The sequence below is a fragment of the Olea europaea genome, chromosome 21, assembly GCF_002742605.1.
Source record: "Olea europaea var. sylvestris chromosome 21, O_europaea_v1, whole genome shotgun sequence".
In the NCBI taxonomy this organism is placed as follows: Eukaryota; Viridiplantae; Streptophyta; class Magnoliopsida; order Lamiales; family Oleaceae; genus Olea; species Olea europaea.
This window is the reverse complement of record NC_036257.1, coordinates 11306239-11326594: the sequence shown is the minus strand read 5'-3', so window position 1 is coordinate 11326594 and position 20356 is coordinate 11306239. Positions and strand designations below refer to the sequence as shown.

Sequence of the window (20356 nt, the reverse complement as noted above, 5' to 3'; positions counted from 1 at the left end):
AATTGAGCCCCACACAATTCTCTTAGAAGCGGCCCCATTTCTCTCTCACATAGGTAATTTCTTATTATAAGTAACCCGCATTACTTGACTCAATTTCGACGCGTAAGAATCATTAAAAGCCTATTGCTTAACCTTCATACTTGCGGGCATCACTGTTATATCATAGGAATGGACAGTAGGTGATACCCCCACAGTGATTTTATTAAGTCTTTACAGTTAGGTTGTCCCTTTAAACCTAGATCTTGAGATCTCCAGTCAACTAGGTTGGGTTTCCTTTGTAATGACTTATTCTTTCAAGGGCTTAAGTCTCATTCCTTTCGATGATTTTCCAACTAACTCTCTATTTAACCCTTTGATTAGTGGATCCACAATGTTATCCTTTGACCTAACATAGTCAATTGTGATAACTCCAGTTGAGAGTACTTGTCTAATGGTATTGTGTCTACGACGTATATGTCTAGACTTACCATTGTACATGTTACTATGTGTCATTCCTATTGCTGATTGACTGTTACAATATATGCAAATTGCAGGCACAGGTTTGGACCATCTTGGAATATCCTCTAAGAACTTGCGCAACCATTCGGCCTCTTCACCACATTTATCTAGGGCTATAAACTCAGATTCCATCGTAGATCTGGCTATAACCGTTTGCTTAGAGGATTTTCATGAGATGGTAGCACCTCCCAAAGTGAACACATATCCACTGGTGGACTTTGAGTATTTTATATTAGATATTCAATTAGCATCACTGTATCATTTAATGACCGCAGTCTGGTGTAGTGTATTCCATAGTCACGAGTATATCTTAAGTACCTCAGTACTCTTACTATACCTTTCCAGTGATCATTTCCTGGATTACTCGTATATCTACTCAATTTACTGACTGTGTAGGCTATGTCTGGTCTTGTACAACTCATTAAGTGCATTAGACTTCCAATAACTCTAGAGTACTCTACTTGAGAGACACTTTCACCTTTGTTTTTAGAAAGATGTTGACTCGTATCTATCGGTGTTTTAGCCAAGCCAGTATCATCCTTGTTGAATTTTTCCAAAATTTTGTCCACATAATGTGACTGGCTTAGAACAAGCCCATCTGATATTCTTGAGATTTTGACTCCAAGTATAACATCAGCTAAACCCATGTCTTTCATATCAAATCTCGAATTTAATATAATTTTAGTGGATTCAATCATCTTATTGTTACTACCAACAATAAGCATGTCATCAACGTAAAGACATAAAATGATATAGCCATCGTTAGTGTCTTTGACGTAAACACATTTGTCACATTCATTAATTTTAAATCCACTCTCTATCATGACATTGTCAAATTTTTCATGTCATTATTTTGGTACTTGTTTCAATCTATATAGTGATTTCACCAGTTTACAGACTTTCTTTTCCTGTCCTAGTGATGAAAACCCCTCGGGTTGTTCCATGTAAATTTCTTTTTCTAAATCTCTATTTAGAAAAGTCGTTTTAACAACCATTTGATGTACTTCTAGATTTCGCAAAGCAGCAATCGCAAGTATCACCCTAATAGATGTTATTCTCGTCACTGGAGAATACGTATCAAAGTAATCAAGGCCTTCCATTTGTTTGTAACCTTTTATTACTAATCTGACCTTGTACTTTTCGATAGTTCCATCTGCTTTCATTTTCCTTTTGAAAATCCATTTATAGCCTACTGGTTTGCATCCAGGAGGAAGATCCACTAGCTCCCATATATGATTTTGCAATATGGAATCTATTTCACCTTTAATGGCATCTTTCCATTGAGGTCCTTCCGAGGAATTCACAGCTTCTTGATAGCTTTGAGGTTCGCTTTCTAGCATATAGGTCAGAAAATCAGGACCATAAGACTTTTCTGTCCTTTCCCGTTTGCTGTGTCTAACCTCAGTCTCCTCTTCTAATTCTTCGTCCTAACTATTTTCAGTCATTGTCTCATATGTTCGTTTAGAGGAATTGACTTCTTCTTTGGACTTGTATGGAATACTTCTTCAAAGAATGAAGCATTCCTCGATTCCATTATCGTATTTTTGTGTATGTTTGGAATTTTTGAATCATACACAAGAAATCGATAAGCATTGTTATTACGTGCATAGCCAATGAAGACGCAATCTATAGTTTTCGGGCCTATCCTTACCTTTTTTGGTGTTGGAACAACCACTTTTGCAAGACACCCCCACACTCGCAAGTGTTTATAAGTATACTTTCTTCCTTTCCATAACTCATAAGGGGTCTTTTTCGATTTCTTTCGGGGCACCTTATTTAAAAGGTAATTTGCTGATAACACAGCTTCCCCCCACATGTTCTGAGGTAATCCAGAACTTACTAGCGTTGTATTCATCATTTCTTTTAAAGTACGATTTTTTTCGTTCAGCTACATCGTTTTGTTGCGGTGATTTCATGTATGATTCCGTGTTGTGCACAAAAATCGACAAACGGTGCTCCATACTCACCACCTCAATCACTCCGTAGTACTTTAATTTTCTTATTAAGTTGAGTTTCAACTTCATTCTTATAGAGAACAAATTTCTCTATAACTTCATCCTTACTTTTAAGCAGATACACATAACAATATTTTGTGCCATTGTCGACAAAAGTAATAAAATACTTATTGCCACCTCTTGTTTGTACAAGTTTTAAGTCACAAACATCACTGTGAATTAAATCAAGCGGTTTTGTGTTCCGTTCAACTGACTTAAAGGATGACCTTGTTAATTTTGTCTCAACACAAGTTTCACACTTATGTTCGGAATCATTATGGAACTTGGGTATGCTATTCGAGTTAACTAGTCTACGTAAAGTATTATAGTTAACATGTTCTAGTCTACCATGTCACAAACTGGAAGACTCAAGCAAATAAGTAAAAGAATTTGCTTTATTCATTTTTGGTTTCACAATCATTACATTTAGCTTAAACATACTGTCGGAAACATAACCTTTTTTAACAAACATTCTACTTTTTGATAGAATGATTTTGTTTGAGTCAAATACAATACGAAAATTGTGCTTATTCAAAAGCGACCCAGACACTAAATTCTTACGAATTTTCGACACATATAGCACATTGTTGAGAGTCAGCTATTTTCCCAAGGTCATCTTCAGAACCACCTTTCCTTGACCTTTGATTTCAGAAGTTGTTGAATTTCCCATAAACAACATCTTTCAATTCTCAATTGCTTTGAACTCAGTAAACAACTCCTTATTAGAGCACACATACCTTGTAGCACCGGTGTCAATCCACCACTCTTTAGGGTTTGAATCCACCATATTCACTTTAGAAACAACATATGAGAGATTTAGCTCCGACACATCTTGTGCCATGTAATCAACGACATTTGCTTCTTTCTTCTTCTTTGGCAATCTGCACTACGAAAACTTGTGGCCCACTTTGTCACAATTGAAGCATTTCCCTTGAAATTTCTTCTTAGAAATTTCACCTTTCGGTCCGTGCTTGGTCTTTTTTCCACTGGATGGCCCAAACTTGTTTTTGTAAGTCTTACTACTTTGACCATGTTTCATAACATTGGCTTTAGCAACACCAAGATTGAACCACTTTTTTCTGAACTTTTGTTGTCTTCTTCAATTCGAAGTCTAACAATATATTCTTCAACGTTTATTTCCTTTCGTTTGTGTTTCAAATAGTTTTTGAAATCTTTCCATGCATGGGGGCAATTTTTTAGTAATTGCTGTCACTTGGAAGGTTTCACTCAACACCATCCCTTCGGCAAGAATTTCGTAAAGAATCACTTGAAGTTCTTGCACTTGATTGATAATAGTTTTGGAGTCCACCATCTTATAGTCTAGGAATCTGCCGACTATAAACTTTTTAGCCCCGGCATCCTCAGTTTTGTATTTTCGGTCTAAAGACTCCCACAATTCCTTAGTATTTTTCATCGCGCTATACACATTGTATAATGTGTCTGCTAAATTATTCATAATGTAGTTTTGGCATAAAAAGTCCGAATGCTTCCAAGTATCAAGTGCACTGACTGCTTGAATATCTCCTTCTCCTTCATTGAGTACAGGAGCAGTCTCAGTCAAGAATCTCACAAGATTCAAAGTGGTCAAGTAAAACAGCGTTTTCTGCTGCCACCTCTTGAAATTCAAGCCATTGAATTTCTCCGGTTTCTCTCCATGATTAACCAAAACAGTAATCGTTTGGCTAGTTGTTGGAGCCACTGTTTGACTCACAACACGACTAGGCAAGTTAGCCACAGCAGAGCTTGGCCCTTGAGCCATAGTACAGCCCACAACTTCATTTCCAGCAGGAACAATTTGGGTCACATCGATGTTGGTTGGTTCGACAGCCATTTCTGAAAATGAAACAATTATTAGTCTCCAATAAACAAATAAACTTGTTTACTACCAATACGTATTAAGGAATTTGTCTTAAGTTTGTTGTTATATTTAATCGGTAGTGTAAGGAGTGGAATTGGGTTCTCATATACCGTATTTGTGTTTTAGACACCGGATTCACACTTACCGTATTTGAAAATTGCTTACCGTATATGACAGTGCAACTCACCGTATTTGCAAATCACCATATTTGGCAGTGCAACTCACCATATTTGTAACTCACCGTATATGGCAGCTTACTGTATTTGCAGGCGACGCTCACCGTATTTGCACAAACATTATATGCTAATTACTCTCTATCAAATTTTAATTGGAAGGGAACAATAAATAAATACTACACTATAAGAATCACATTTCACAACTAACAAACTTAAAAAATACTTTCATAAATCAGGTAGTAATTATGATTAATATATCTAATATATAATAATAATTTACAACTAAAATATATATCCACTATATTTTTATTTTATTTTATTTTGTTTCTATATATTATAATTTAGACACATACAATTGACATACAAAGGATGTTTGATATCCATTTATAAGGAAAAATAAATTTTAGAATAGTAACTTGATGGAGAATGTGTGGATGAAAATTTTTTAATTTATGTTCAATATTATTTTAATGAAAAATGTATGGTTGAAAAGAAAAGAGAAAAAAATATATTGACGTATATTGTGTTGAAGGGATATCTATCTAATCCGATCGATTGCGTAAAGCCCGCGATAGCAACGGAACCGGGGAAAGTATACAGAAAAAATAGTTCTTTTCAATTATATTAGATTAGTATCAGTTAGTGATCCCGGCTTAGTGAGTCCTTTCTTCCGTGATGAACTGTTGGCACCAGTCCTATATTTTGTCTTTGTGGACTGCCGAGCCCCAAGGAGCTCCTCTCGCGGTAGAAGAACAGATAATGACTATTTATACTGGAACAAATGGTTATCTTGATTTCCCGAAACATGATTGGTTTCTAAGATCACTTCCGACTTTAGGCCTTTTATTAGTTAGTCCTGGTAAAGCCCCCAGGTGGCGTATTTTTTTGAAACGAGGTCTTCGGTAACGCGACATAAAGACTCCTTATTCCTAGTTAGAATTAATTTAATTTTTTTTTATTTTACAGAATAAACCTAAACTAAAACTGAACTAAATGAAGCGAAATCTACTGAAGTAGTGTACTTGTACTATAAAGAAGAATGAGGTAAATTGGATAAATATCCAGACTTTCTATTATTATATATATATATATAGAAAGGATCCTTTTGGGCCACAATATATCCCCACCCCACCCTTGTAGAAATGTGCAAAAATTCTTCTCTTTCTATACTCCCACCCTACGGACCCATCTCACCCCACAACTCACTGTACTATAGAAATCTCCTAAAATTCAAAATGATTTCTCTCTAAAAAAAGCTTCATCTCTATATACATTTACAAATGAAAATAGCTTTGTAGGTAGTGGTGGTGATGAGGTGACAACTATATTTAGAAAATGTATCTGCTTGTGGAGATGATGGTGTATTGCTGGTGATGAAAGTGCATTGGAATTAATCTAGATGGTGGTGGTGGTGGTGAGGTGGTAGCAATTTTTTTGGTATCGCGTGGTAGTAGTAGTGGTGTATTGTAGATGACTACATTTCTAACTAACTGTGTTATATATAACTAGATTTATTGTTTATGATATACCTATGTTATCTGTGACTAAATTTGTTTTCAGTATGATCGCCCGCAGACCAAGTCAGTCAAATTAGTGACTGAATGTAATCAAATCAATAGCATGTGTTATCTGTGATTATTAATTGTGACAAAATATGTGTTCAAGGTGACTGTTTGTGACAAGATTAATCTAATTTGTAACTCAATGTTAATCTAGTCACAGAAAATCATAATGAAGACGAACTTGGTCATAACCGAACATAATTAACATGGACTTGATCACAGAGAGTCACCATAAATAATTTTGCACACACTGCAAACCAACACCACACCACACCACAACACATACAGTCACAACTGATCACAATTAATACAAACTTGATTAAAAGATGGTCACTACAAACAAACTTGCACATCACAGACCAATACCACAACCCATCACTACAACAACCCAAAATAGCAAGCCAGTTTAATTCTAGTACAATATCCCGAGTACATCCAACTATAGATTGAGCAAGAGCACATAAAACTTAAGATAATGCATCTTCATGTCAATTTATAGATCCTAACTCTATTAACTCCTCCACTTGTGAAAACTCCATCTACACCATCAACACCAAAATCTCAGCCACCAAGTCCTAAACCAACTCTACCTTCACCACAAGTTTTTTTCGCACCACCATCAGTGTACTTACCTCCACCACCACCTGTTTACCACCTTCGCCACCAATCTTCTCCCCACCACAACACCTAAATTCCTACATTCTCCATCTCCAGCACAATCACCACCACCATCAAATTAATCGGCATCGAAATATAGAGAGAGAGTAGGTGCAGGGCCGACCCTGAAATTTTCGAGGTCCTAAGCGTCTAACCGTTGCGAGGCCCTTAAATTTTATTTTATTTTTTTACAAGTCTAACAAACTTAAATATATAAATAAATACCAACAGTTAGCAGCAATACATCAAAACTCATAAATGATAAATCATTAATTCATAAAACAATAAAACATAAATTATTTATCATAAATCACAATTCTTATTTCTCAGTCATAAATCATAAATCATAACTCATAAATAATAAATAAAAACTTGAATTATATGATTGATAATAGAGATGAAACTTGAAAGAAACATAGGATGCTTCAAAACTTGTCTTTCAACAGTAACTAGATAGCTTTTTGCTTAGTTAACTAATAGCTGAAACTCTCTCCCACAAGCCGTAAAACAAAAAAGCAAAGATGGAATAGAAAATAAAATGCGGTGGTATTAATTATTTATAGGAGAATTAAGAAAAGTGAACTTGTAAGAGGCAGTGGGAGAGATGAAGAGAGACGCGGTGAGGGCAAATGCCTTCACTTCACAGCAGTTTTAGGCTCCAAGCAAATGACATTCTTTTCATTCTTCTTAACATCCTCAAGAATTAAGCAGGTGTTGAAGAACTTGTCTATCAAGAGGGCCGAAAGCCACTGGGGAAGTTGTGATGAATTCTCCTACTGCAACAAAATTCATCAAACCAAAAATCATCAATTAAACCATGAAAATTTAAAGACTGGGTTACACTGAGAGATAGAAATTAAACCCACCATGTTCACTGTTCGGCGTTCACACTAATCGCTTCGAAGGGTTTCAACGAGAAATGGATTTGGAGGCTTGGACAATCTGTTGGATATTGGTTTGGTGGTAAATGGTAATCAATGTAATATATACGATTTGGGCTAATATTTTAAACAAATAAAAGGCCCATCAAAAAGAGGAAAAACCCAGATACCCAACCTAGGCATTTCATCTTCCTTGCTTCTTTTCCCTCTTTCGAGTTCCGATTGCGACTTCAACAATGGCGATTAAGGAACAGTTAACCCTTTTCTATTGGTGCTAGCATGAATTTTGAGGCCCTGGGCCCAAGCCACATTTTTGAGGCCCTAGGTGTTTGCCTAGGTGGCTTGGCCTCATGGCTGGCTCTGAGTAGGTGGAAAGGGTGATTTAGAGAGAGAAGATATAGGGAGTGAAGAAAGAGAAGATGAGGTTTAGAAATGAAAATTGGGTTTGAACGAAATGGGGGGAGGGAGTGGGGGTGGGGGTGGGATGTGGTTGGATATGTAAATTAGATTTTAATTTTATAATATTTGTTAATATTTTAAAGATGAATTAACCCATGATTTATGAAAAGAAAATTTTAAGGTTTGATATTTGAGATGTATGCTTAAAATATAGGTTTTTGGTATTTTTCCCTAATTGGAATGGTAGCGTAAATAGAAAGTTTTAGGTATTCTCTATTGAAATGTGCATCTACGTGGATCAATGCCACTCAATTTATTTTTGGTAAAATAAGGAAATCAAAGTAAATAAGAATGGAGTGTTCTTTGATGACCTAAGATCTATTGTAATTTTCATGTATTAAGAGATGGAGTCCTATTCAAACAGACAATTTGCATGACACATTATGTTTTTACCATAAATATTTATTGTTGATGAAACTTGAAAAATGACAACATTCACGAGTTGTTATAATAGTGTAGCGCCAAACTTTTTTCCTATCGTTGTGATATAATAGAGGAAAGAAAATTAGTGTTGCTCACGATTTAAAGGAATAACAAGCACACGCTCGTGCACACCTATACACACAAGGCACTAGAGATTCATCATAGTTCACGTATTGGACACAAACATGAAAAATTATAATCAGGTGAGACAAGTATATTAAGATTCCTCAACTGGCTTCACAGTCTATTAGTTGAACTCGTGGGATACAATCCCCTGCATCTATCTTCTTCTTCTTCTTCTCTCTCTCTACAAAGAGATTCAACTTAAAGTGGCTCGTAAGTTGGGTTTTGAATATCAGGAGATAGTTTGGTTTTACCATCCAAGCACAAAAAGAAAAAGGAGAGACTTCTGCCATGAAACACTAAAAAAGGACCACCATTTCTATATATATTAGCCCCTATTTAGTTTTGCTAAAAAAAGTTTTTAGTAAATTTTGATAAACGTTGATAAAATAAATAGTTGAAAGTTAATAAAAATTGTAAAATTCATTAATTTGACTTAGATATTTATCAACTTTTTTAGCTAAACCAGCTGTCTCTATTTGCCTTCCATTTGAAAGATTATTTTTATTTTTATTTTTTTTAAGAGAAAATGAATTTTTGAAAAAAAAATATTTTTTGAAGAATATGTGTTTAAAAAGTACAAATTTTTTTTTATTTATATTCAAAATATTTTATTACATGAATATGTGATTGAAAATGAGTTTGAAAAAAAAAAGAGTTTTTATTTAATGAAAGACATACAGGGGTTAATAATACGTTCGACTAGATAAATCCAAAAAAATAAAGAGGAAAAAGATGCATGAATAACGGAAGCAAGATTGCCTTAGCTACGTAAGTTATTAGGAAATAAGGATGACATTATAGGGCATTATATGAAGTACCAATCACAATACAAAAAGAACAAATGATTGACAAATGAAAGAAGAATTCACTATAATATGGAGAAGAATACAAATACACAGTGTTTACAATGTTGTCTAACTTATTTTAATTGTAAAGAACAATCATAGATAGAACATGTCAAAATCATAATTAATACAATTCCTAAAAATAGAAACAATATCAAAAAATGCATCAAAACACGACACGGATCATGGGCTGGAACATAACAACAGTCGAGCTCCATTCTAGCGCTGAGTGAGCGGCGAATTGGCGATGAGTGAGCGCTAGGCTCCTTGCTTTGAGCGCTCGATTGGGAGCTTGGCAAGTAGCAAGTGGAAAAAGGTTGAAATCATTTCTTAGTCTATATTTTGACCTCTTCAAGACGCAATTCAACTGATCAACAGAAACCTAATCGAATTTGGATTAAACTTTAACATATTTCTACCTTGAGCCAAATCCCATGCAATTAATCAAATTTCAAAAAATTCTCCATCTGGAGACAAATTTCAGTGCTTGGCAAAATTGAACTCTTCAATAGGAACTTCAACTAATTCTCTAACGAACAAAATGCTTCACCTCTTCCACAAAATCCAATTAAAAATAAATAAATTCAAACACCACTTAGCAAAATTATCTGAGTTCCCAAAATTTTCTTGAATTATCACCACGAGCAACAACATCACAAATAATTCAAAAATTAGCAAACAAGGTTGAAACATGCCATGAAACAGAATCAACACCACAAAATGCTTTTGTAGAAGGTTTTTCGCTAGCTTCAACACCTTCAACTATACTTAAAACATACACAACTAAATTAGCTTCCACGTACCTTTGTAGAGGCCTAATATTTCATTTGGATCTGCCGCTAGCAATCGAATATGATGGCACTCTAGGTGGTATTGGTAAAGCGGCATTATTCATAAACTTCTGTACTTGATTGAGATGTACTCTTCAGAAATGGCCCCAAACCAAACTCTAATAGCACTATATCAAACTGAATATCCACCAAAGTGTAAACCTCTGCTAATTGATCTTCAAAGATTGTGCACAACCTTACAAGACATATAGTTGGGAATTTCTACCCCTCCAACACAACATAGACAATGTTACGAACTTTCAAGAGTTCATCTTTACCAATGAACTTGTACCCTTTTAATCAATAGTCAAAGAGATAAGATTGTTCTTAAAATCTGGAACGTGTCTCATTGCATCAAGTGTTCTAACCGTCTCATCTAAAATATTAAGTCTAACCATTCCAATACCAGCTATCTTACATGGTTCATTATTGAGCATTACCACAACACCATTTGAAACTGTTTCAAATGTTGTAAACAAATCTCTATTCGGACACATAAGAAAAGTGCAAGCTGTATTAAGAATTCACTTCTCGTCAAATTTAGAGTCGCTGTTAGAAATAACCAAAAATTCTACATCATTTAAACAGTTCCCTACAACATTGGTTTCACCTGAAGTTTCTGATTGCATTCTCTTCTGATTTGCAACCAACTTTTTTTATTTTATTTTGCAATCTATAGCAATTCTTTTTAATGTGCTGCTTCTTCTTACAATAGTCACAAAATTTGATAACTGAAGTTAGACTTCGATCTACCCCTCTCATAACCAACATGAATAACAAGGCTTTCTCTTTAAACCTCAAATCCAACAAGATATTTCGTCTTCTCTTTTGATAACAAAGCATCGTATACTTCTTCAGTCACGAGAATATCACGACTATATAATATTATGTCTCTAAACGATATATATGAAGAGGGCAACAAACACAACAAAATCAAACCCAGATCATCTTCATCATACTTAACCTCCAAAGTTTCCAATTAACGACAATTTCTTTAAAGACAACAAGGATGTACCTTTTATCATATGATGAGAAAACAAAAGCTGCTTCAAATGCAATTTGCTAGTTAAATTTTTCGTCATGCAGAATTGCTCCAACTTTAACCACAATGCGGTTGCAGTTTTCTCATTCAAAACGTTCTAAAAAATATGATTTGGAAGATGAAGATGAATCTGTGATATGGCTTTTCGATCCATACGTTTCTTCTCTTCTATATACCAACTTGAGGATATCTTGTTAAATCCTAACAAAGCACCGTCCAAATTCATCTGAATGAGCACTGCTTGCATCTTCACTTGCCAAAAAGGAAATCTAGTGTTGGGATCCAAAATCATAATATTATGCTTCATAGTTGCCATCACAAGAACAAAAAACCTCAAACAAATCAAACCTTAAACTCTGATACCACTTTTAAAAAATAAGGACTAGATTGCACTGTGCAATATGAAGTAGCAATCACAATATAAGAGGAAAAAATGATTGGCAAAGGAAAGCAGATCACTATATTATGGAGAAAGAATACCAAAATATTGTCTTTATAATATTATCTAACTTGTTCTAACTGTAAAGAAGAGTATACTATTTATGAAGAATATGTTAAAACCTTGTTACAAGTCCTAAAAAGAAAGATAATATCAAAAAGCGTCAAAACATGAAATGGATCACGGACCAGAACATAACTACACTTGAGCTCCAGCAATCGGTGCTGGTTGGCGATGAGTGAGCATCAAGCTCCCTACTTTGAGCGCTTGAGTACGAGCTTGGACCGTAGCGAGCGAAAAAATGTAGGATATATGGTACAGAGTATGAGTGCGAAAATTTTCTAATTCTATATATCGACAATTTAGCAATTATCAAAATCGCAAATTATTGTGAAAAAAGGAGAGATCCTAAGATGCAAGATGAACGTCACTAGCAATGTGAATCGTGTTGTCATTGGTGTGACACGTAGTTGGAAAATTCTGAAAATTAATTGAAAGATGTGTGTGCGTGTTCGAGGAATACTATTTTTTTTTTCCAATTTAATTTTCAAAATCAAATATAAATTTTAATTATACATTTCTCCGAATCCATAATTACTTTAACAACTTATAATTTTATCAAAGCAAATTGAGTAGGATTTTGTGGTCATTCAGTGGCAGAGACAGACATTTTAAGTTAGGGATACAAACTTGCAAAAAGGTTGTGAAAAATATAAAAGTATTTGATATCTCATAATAATTGTTCTCTGCATTCTCAGTCCTAACGTCCTCGATATTAGTTTCAATCGAAACATCTTCAAGATTAATTTCATCAATTTCATTATTTTCATCCCAACACTTGATTCATTACTAAGTCTTTCATCCCTTTCATCTCCAACATCATTTTCATTCATTTTATCTTGAACATTTCTTTCATTAATATTACTCATAACAAGAAAAATGCATATTTATGTTTAAAGAATTTGTCCATAATCAATACAAAAAATCAATTAAAACAATCAATTCAAGTAAACGAACAACAATTTGATAATGCATCCTTGTGGTAATTGGAGTGTATTGAAAGAGGTTTAAGCGTTGGAAGCATCGAAATACATAGATGATTAACTAGAAAAAGTTAAAATGTGTTGTAATTAATCTAGAAACTATCCAGTTTGTAGTTTCCATAAACAATTTTATTTATTTTTTATTTTTAATTCTTAATGAGTTTCCAACACGTCCTATAAAGAATTTCTAATGACGAGAATGATGGTAATTAGTGTTGAATTAATTTCTAAAACGTACTTTTCTTTAGTTTTCCTGCTTAATTAGTGTTTTCTCTAATTATGATAATTTCTTAGCATCTGGTTGAAAAAAATTATAAATAGTTTATAAATTGTCAAACATATTTAGCCATACATTTCAATAAATTCAAAAATACTATTAACTTATCCATTACTCATTTGTATCTACTAGTCAAATTGAACGTGCATTGCACGTTATTCTAAAATTCTTTATAAGTGATGTAAAAGAAATATTTGACACCAATTTTTTGGAGGATTTGATGAGTTTTGGACGAATTATAGAAAATAAAACTTAGCATAAAATGTAAGAGAAAAAAATTGTACTCAAATTATACTCTAAAAACTCAATTTCTATGATTCAAAGTTTTTGTAATGATGAAATATTATAAATGAGCAATGTTTTTATATTACATTTGATATATAAAAATTAATTATTAACACATAAATTTAAACACCCATTAAAATTTATAGATACATAAATATGAATAAATTCATTTATAATAACTCTAAATTCATGTAATTGCAAATTCATCAAGTAAAAATTCATTGAATCTAAATTAATATGAATGTTAACTAATTGAGAATTAACAATACAAATTTGATAAATGACAATAATTTTACAGTATTTACTACATATCGAAAAATGAAAAGTAAAGTATTATTGAAATAATTGAATTGTATGGGTTAAAATCGTCCAAAAAATAATTCTCTCTTGATGTGATATTTTAATATATTATAGATGATGAAATACTATAAATGATCAATTTTTTTATATTACATTTGCTACACAAAAATTAATTGTTAATACATATAAATTTACACACCTTTTAAAATTTCTAGACACATGAATATAAATAAATTTATCTATAATGACTCTAAATTCATGTAATTCAAGATTCATCAAATGAAAATTCATTGAATCTAGATTAATGTGAATGTTAATTAATTAAAAATTAATAACACAAATTTCATAAATGACAATAATTTTATAGTATTTATTACATATTGAAAAACGAAAAGTAAAGTATTATTAAAATAAATAAATTGTAGGGTGGTTAAAATTGTCTAAAAACTGATTTTCACTTAATATGATATTTTAATATATTATATATTATATATATTTCTATCTATTTATCATGTAAACTTTTTTATAAGTTCTTCCCAAATTGAGGCTTAGAAGAATCCAATTCCAGACAAAGGCTGGGTCATTCAATCTATATCTTATATGGCAAGTCTCGGAGTTTATTCGTTATTGGATCTTTAGCTTTTGCAACATTCGTGTTTTTAAAGAACACCAATATTTTTAAATCCCCGCCATTTTTTGTACTTTTTCTTTTTAACCTTTTTATAATTCCCAGAAAACTTTATGTTCAAAATATTATGCAAATATAAATAAAGTTGTGACCCACCCAGTTGCAGTAATTAAATCTTCTAATAATAAACTTGTTATTTTATATATTTTAATTTAAGATCCCATATGCGATGACGCTTTGATAAAAGAAACTGATGAATATATCTCGACCAGACGAAAAAGAAGCGCTAAATCATTATCGTAATCAACAGCATAAGTCTAGAAACGAACTCCAATCATAAATCCTCCATTTTTCCTGGGATTTGATTAATTAGCAGAAATCTGTTGTAAAAAATCCCACATAAAATATCCAAAAGAAACTACCTTAAAACACGCTTATACGCTGATTTTGTCTCCATAAAACCAAGAAAATTCATATTCACTTAATTTGACTCTCCTCTCCCCTCTCCCCTCTCCCCTCTCTAATGAGAACAAGGAGAGAAGCTGTCTGTCCCTTGAGGATACTGGAAAGAGCCAAGCATTAATTGGACTGCACGTTATCAATTTTCTTCTTCCTTTTTTTAATATATGCAGCAGCAATTTTGATTCAAATTTGAATGTTCTTCTATAGGATAATAATTATTTTTATTAGTTGTCTCTTGCATAACAAATTCTGGGATTTTTGTCAAACCGAAGGAAGATCCTCATTAAAATTCCTTCAGGGCTCTATAAATCTTGGCCTCGGCCATGGCTACCGGGGCCTTCTGTGGGGTGGCTCCTTTCTTTTTCCGTAGGAAGATTCCTGGAATTGAGGTACGTCTATTTCTATATTTTCCCAAATTATAGTTCATTGAGACATATTTTCATTATGCAATAATGAGGTTTTGTTATCAATATCCGCACGTTTTCTCTATATTTTCATGCACATAAATAGATGGGTGTACCTAGAAATTTGATAATTATCTTGGTAAATGCATATTTCAATTTTCTTATAAGCATAGGGAAATCAAGCAGAATCTGATTAACATTTTTAAGTTGTATTCAATATTTATTCGTAATTAGTTAGTTTAGTGCATTAGAATTCTGAAAAATCAAGGCCCCCAAACCCAAGTGAAAGAGGAGGGTTGTGGTAAGGTAACACACAACGTAGAACTTTTCCAAATCTTAAGGAATAAAACCCAACACACGCTTGTCCAGCGTGATTATTCATTCTTTTCAATTTCTTCTCGATTTATCGAGGAATGGGAAAATAAGATTTGTGTACCTTTTCGTTTCAAGATATGAATTCTAAGTCGGGGACAATTTTTTCACTGTATATTTGGACAAATTTTTGATGGCATATGTTATAAACGACACATCATGCTAAACATTGACAGGGAAAAGCAGTACCTCATGCAAATAAATCAATTAATGCACCAAAGAATATGAAGGCCATGAACACGGAGCTCAAGAACAAGATTTCTACCTTCAGAGACTTGCTTGATCTGCCTCCTTGTGTTGGCTCTGCTTCAGTAAATGAGGTATTCCAATCCTTCCTCAAGTTTAATCTTCTTCTCGCGACTGAAAATATAGATGAATGCAATGGCTTTAACATCTTGTCTTGTTCGACAGCTGCTGATTTGGACTCTGAAGGATCTCTTCAAATTGTATCCTAGGGTCAAGCCAAATATAACGGTGTCAGAACTTGAGGAAGCCTCAATACATCAGGTTAGCTATTGATCACAACAAATAGAAACCCACATATTTTCGAACATGCCATGAAAGGTTTACAGCACCATCGATATAACATTTTTAGCTTTTAAAATGATCAAAACAGTGTCTCAATTTCTTCTGTGATGCTCTGAAATCACTTGGAAACCTGTGGAAAAATAGCGGAGAATGGATGGTCAACTTGAAATATGATGCATCAATAAAATTAGACCAAATTGGCCTGGAACAAATTGGTATGTTGATTGTTGTCCTCAGACCATCAAGAAAATATTTTTCATATTTGATCTTAAGTTAATAAACAATCTTCCTTTGTTAGCATTGGCAATGCTTGAAGAGATGATTAAGCTGGCAAGAGAGAGGCTGTTTGATATGATGGATGATGATGAAGACATGAGAGACTACGGTTCCCCAACAAATGCATTTGGAAAGGCTTTCTCCAAATCTTATTCAGATAACAAGAATTCCCATTCTAGCTCTCCTGCAACCCCAACCTCAGTCCTTCCAGAAATTAGGAAATTCTCGAGTAAGGGCGAGAAGATGTCTTATTCTCCACCTAGGCTCCTATCATTGAGAGTTCAGGCAGTTGAAAAACTGAACCCCATTGACTTGAAGCGCTTATCGTTGCACATGTTCCATCACACAGATGCTCAAGATCCTAAATGCTCAATCCAGGTAAGGACAGACAAGCAACAGCTAGAGTTACAAGAAAAGTGGCCTTCTGAAGGGAAAGAGGGTGATGTTGAGGTTAATCAAGATTTTGAGATGCTGGATGATATGGAAAAGATTGATGAAATTAACCAAGAATGTGAAATGAAAGATGATGTTACAAAGATTCTGGTTACTAATTCAACTGGGGTGACAGTGAGTAAAGGAAGAAATGGGCTTGGCTCTCCACGTCTTCAAATAGTGGCTGCTCCTGACACTCCGACAAACGAAGATATTAAAATGGTTTCGCCACAACCATCCTCTAACTTGCAATCAAATGATGCAGAGCCAGAAGGAACTTCTCTAACATCACCAACCATGTCACCACCAAATGCAGTATTGTATCAAATATCAGAACCAGCTCCACTGCCTCCTCCACAATCCACATCCCCAGATAAAAAAGAATCAATTCCAGTGGCTCCATCACCACCGCCATCCCCTAACTTGCAGTCAAATGATGCAGAGACAGAAGGAACTTCTCTAACATCACCACCCACGTCACCACCAAATGCAGCAATGTATCAAATACCAGAACCACCTCCACTGCCCCCACCACAGTTGACATCCCCAGATAGAAAAGAATCAATACCAATGGCTCCATCACCACCACCCCTACCACAATTATCACCCATTACATCGAAGAGCATAGTATTGTCAGCACCTCCACCTCCACCACCATTATCACCCATTATGTCGAAAAGCAAAGCCATGTCAGCGCCTCCGCCTCCGCCTCCGCCTCCGCCTCCGCCTCCACCACCACCGATGACTCCAAGAAAAACAGATGCAAACCTTACACCATCACTACAGGTGATATTGGGAAATATGGCATCTCCACCCCCACCGCCCCTACTCCCTGTTATGTCTAAAAATCGGGCATCTCCCCCACCACCACCGCCACCACCCATGTCATTAAAAAATGGTGCACCACCACTGCCACCCATGGCGTCAAAAAATGGTGCACCACTACCCCCACCTCCACCCATGTTGACATTGAAGGGAGTTGTGCCATTAACTGGAGCTGCTCCGCCACCACCTCCAGGGCTTGCTGGTGCCAAAAACCTCCTTCCCAAGAAAGCAACAACAAAATTGCGGAGATCCTCTCAGATGGGTAGTCTGTATCGACTTCTGAAGGGGAAAGTAGAAGGATCAAATCTTGATGGTAAATCACCAGGAAGAAAGGGTAAGATTGGAGCTTCTGCCTCAGGAAAGCAAGGAATGGCTGATGCATTGGCAGAGATGACAAAAAGGTAATCTTTGTAATCGTATAGCCGATTAATTAGTACGCATGTAACTTTGGTAATTAAAAGAAATTATTTCATCCAAAAATCATCGGCATTAATTTTACAGGTCAGCATACTTCCAACAAATTGAAGAGGACGTGAAGAATTATGCCAAGTCAATTAAGGAGGTGAAAGCTGCAATCAATTCATTCCAGACATCTGACATGCATGAGCTCTTAAAATTCCACAACTACGTAGAATCTAACCTCGAGAAGCTGACTGATGAAACACAGGTTTAGTCGAGCAAAATTCTTTGTGATTCTTGTTCTTATTATACTATGTCAGCGATCATGTCCTAAAAATCCTCATGCTTTAGGTACTAGCAAGATTTGAAGATTTTCCTCAAAAGAAGTTGGAAGCATTGAGAATGGCAGCAGCACTATACTCCAAACTAGACTCAACTGTCAATACTTTACAGAACTGGCCAGTAGTGCCCCCTGTTGGTCAACTCATAGACAAGGCAGAGAGTTACTTTAATAAAGTAAGACTTAAGATCGTGGAACCCCATAATGCTATATTGATAATTTAGTTTTAAACGAGAACCTTGTGCTGTTACTAACAAAAGCAATTGCATCCAGATCAAGATAGAAATGGAAGGACTGGAGCGGACTAAAGATGAAGAATCCAAGAAATTCAAGAGTCACAAAATCAATTTCGATTTTGGCATCCTTATACGAATCAAGGAATTGATGGTAGATATTTCTTCAAGTTGCATGGAGCTCGCACTTAAGGTTAGTCTGGACAAAATTAATTCTACAATGTGAACGTACTTTATCGTACTAGTAGAAAAGAGCTCGTTGAACTACACTGAAAACATTTATTGGATATTAACTCAGGAGAAGAGAAATGCCAGTGCAAAAGAAAATCGGGGGGGGGGGGGGGGGGAAAAAAAACATGCAGCAACAAATTTACAGACTTGAGGCATTTGTTATACTGAAGCATTTCTTGGGGAACATTAAGCTAGACTCTGGCTTTCCTCCACCGTGTAGGTGTAGATAAATATTGTATTGTCATTTGTACAATCCGTGTGTTGTCTCTATTCTACAAGTTAGACATAGCATCTGGCAAGACTGAGACCGATATCATTCCACATAATTTCACCACTGAACAAGGATGTTTGTTTTGGTTAGAGTGTAAAGGCTTGGTTTATTGCATCTCAATCTTTGTTTCGGATTCTTTTTTATAATTTTTTAACGAGTTACATGGTAGTCATATTTGCAATTCGAAAGCAAACTAGCATATATAAAATCATAAAATTGAAGGGAAATGATATTATGTAAAATTATGAAAGAAAATATGATTTTCGCACCAGATTTTCGTACATCAGAATGTAGGTTTCTATCTTCTTTATTGAATTCCTCGTTTTCTTTTCTTTGTATCAAATTAATCTTTAGTTTCTGGTATTTCTTATCAGCTATATACCATTAGCAAAGACAGCTAAGACTTAAATAAAAAGAGAGAAACCAAAGTCCAAATCATCTCATTATATATCAAGCAAAAAACCGAACAACTGGTGGGCGCCTTTAAATCAGAGGCAGACGTAAGCAAGTAGCGAAGCGAGAAATTTCCAGCAGTGTGGGACACTTAAGACCGGTTTTTCACAATCACTCCGCCTCGAATATGGGTGATGGGTCCAAGCACTTCTCAGTGTAGCATGTTCACTGCACAAAGAACCCTAGCGTTGGTTTGAATATATAAACAATGCACATAATGAAAAATTTGACCGATCGGAGGAGCACAAAATCTACTGATGTTCAAGTTTTCTTTTTTTCTTTCTTCTTCAGCCTATAAGTTTCGACCACTTCTAGGTAAGAAATATTTGAAAATCAGCCATTCCTACCATTTGAAGCTTCCATAACCTCCGAATAGCCGGTGGCAACGAAATGCATCTTCTGTTGTTCAAATATTGTGAATCTACGTATACATACACAGCGGAAAATTAAAATTATTTCGATTCTGACTGAGGATTCCTTTTTGTTTAGATAGAAATCGTCATAAATATTGTACCTTTGAAAAATTCTGCAAACCTTTTGCTTTTCTTTTCGTTCCAGCAATCTTGGTTCGACACCCACAACTGTCCAATTGTCCAGCCTTCAACGATGATCCACATAAAGAATAAGATTGCAACGACTAGAATTTTCTCCTCTTTTACTAGCAAGAATAATTATGAAAAACCATCTGAATTGAAAACTCTAGTCATGCATTTATATAATCCCAAACGGGCCTAGTTCGATCTGGTCCAATATTTAATTAATCCATTTAATTAAATCCGGTCTGTGAATTAATTCGGGCCTATAAAT

At 34.7% G+C, this 20356-nt stretch overlaps 1 protein-coding gene across 1 annotated transcript; it reads left to right on the top strand.

The window, feature by feature from the left end:
* Positions 1-14624: 14624 nt before the first annotated feature.
* Positions 14625-18295, top strand: LOC111370642 (arp2/3 complex-activating protein rickA-like). The gene is made up of 6 exons (XM_022992460.1): positions 14625-15174; positions 15738-15881; positions 15973-16068; positions 16178-16304; positions 16388-18023; positions 18124-18295. Exons 1-6 carry the CDS (start codon positions 15109-15111, stop codon positions 18293-18295), a joined length of 2241 nt encoding a protein of 746 aa, XP_022848228.1. The 5' UTR covers positions 14625-15108.
* The last annotated feature ends 2061 nt before the right edge of the window (positions 18296-20356 follow it).

What these genes read in the sequence shown, in the direction of transcription:
- LOC111370642 (XM_022992460.1), top strand. Translation starts at nt 15,109, where the DNA reads ATGGCTACCGGGGCCTTCTGTGGGGTGGCTCCTTTCTTTTTCCGTAGG. An exon ending in GCTCTGCTTCAGTAAATGAG is followed by an intron (nt 15,882 to 15,972) that starts GTATTCCAATCC and finishes CTTGTTCGACAG; the next exon opens with CTGCTGATTTGGACTCTGAA. An exon ending in AGGAAGCCTCAATACATCAG is followed by an intron (nt 16,069 to 16,177) that starts GTTAGCTATTGA and finishes TGATCAAAACAG; the next exon opens with TGTCTCAATTTCTTCTGTGA.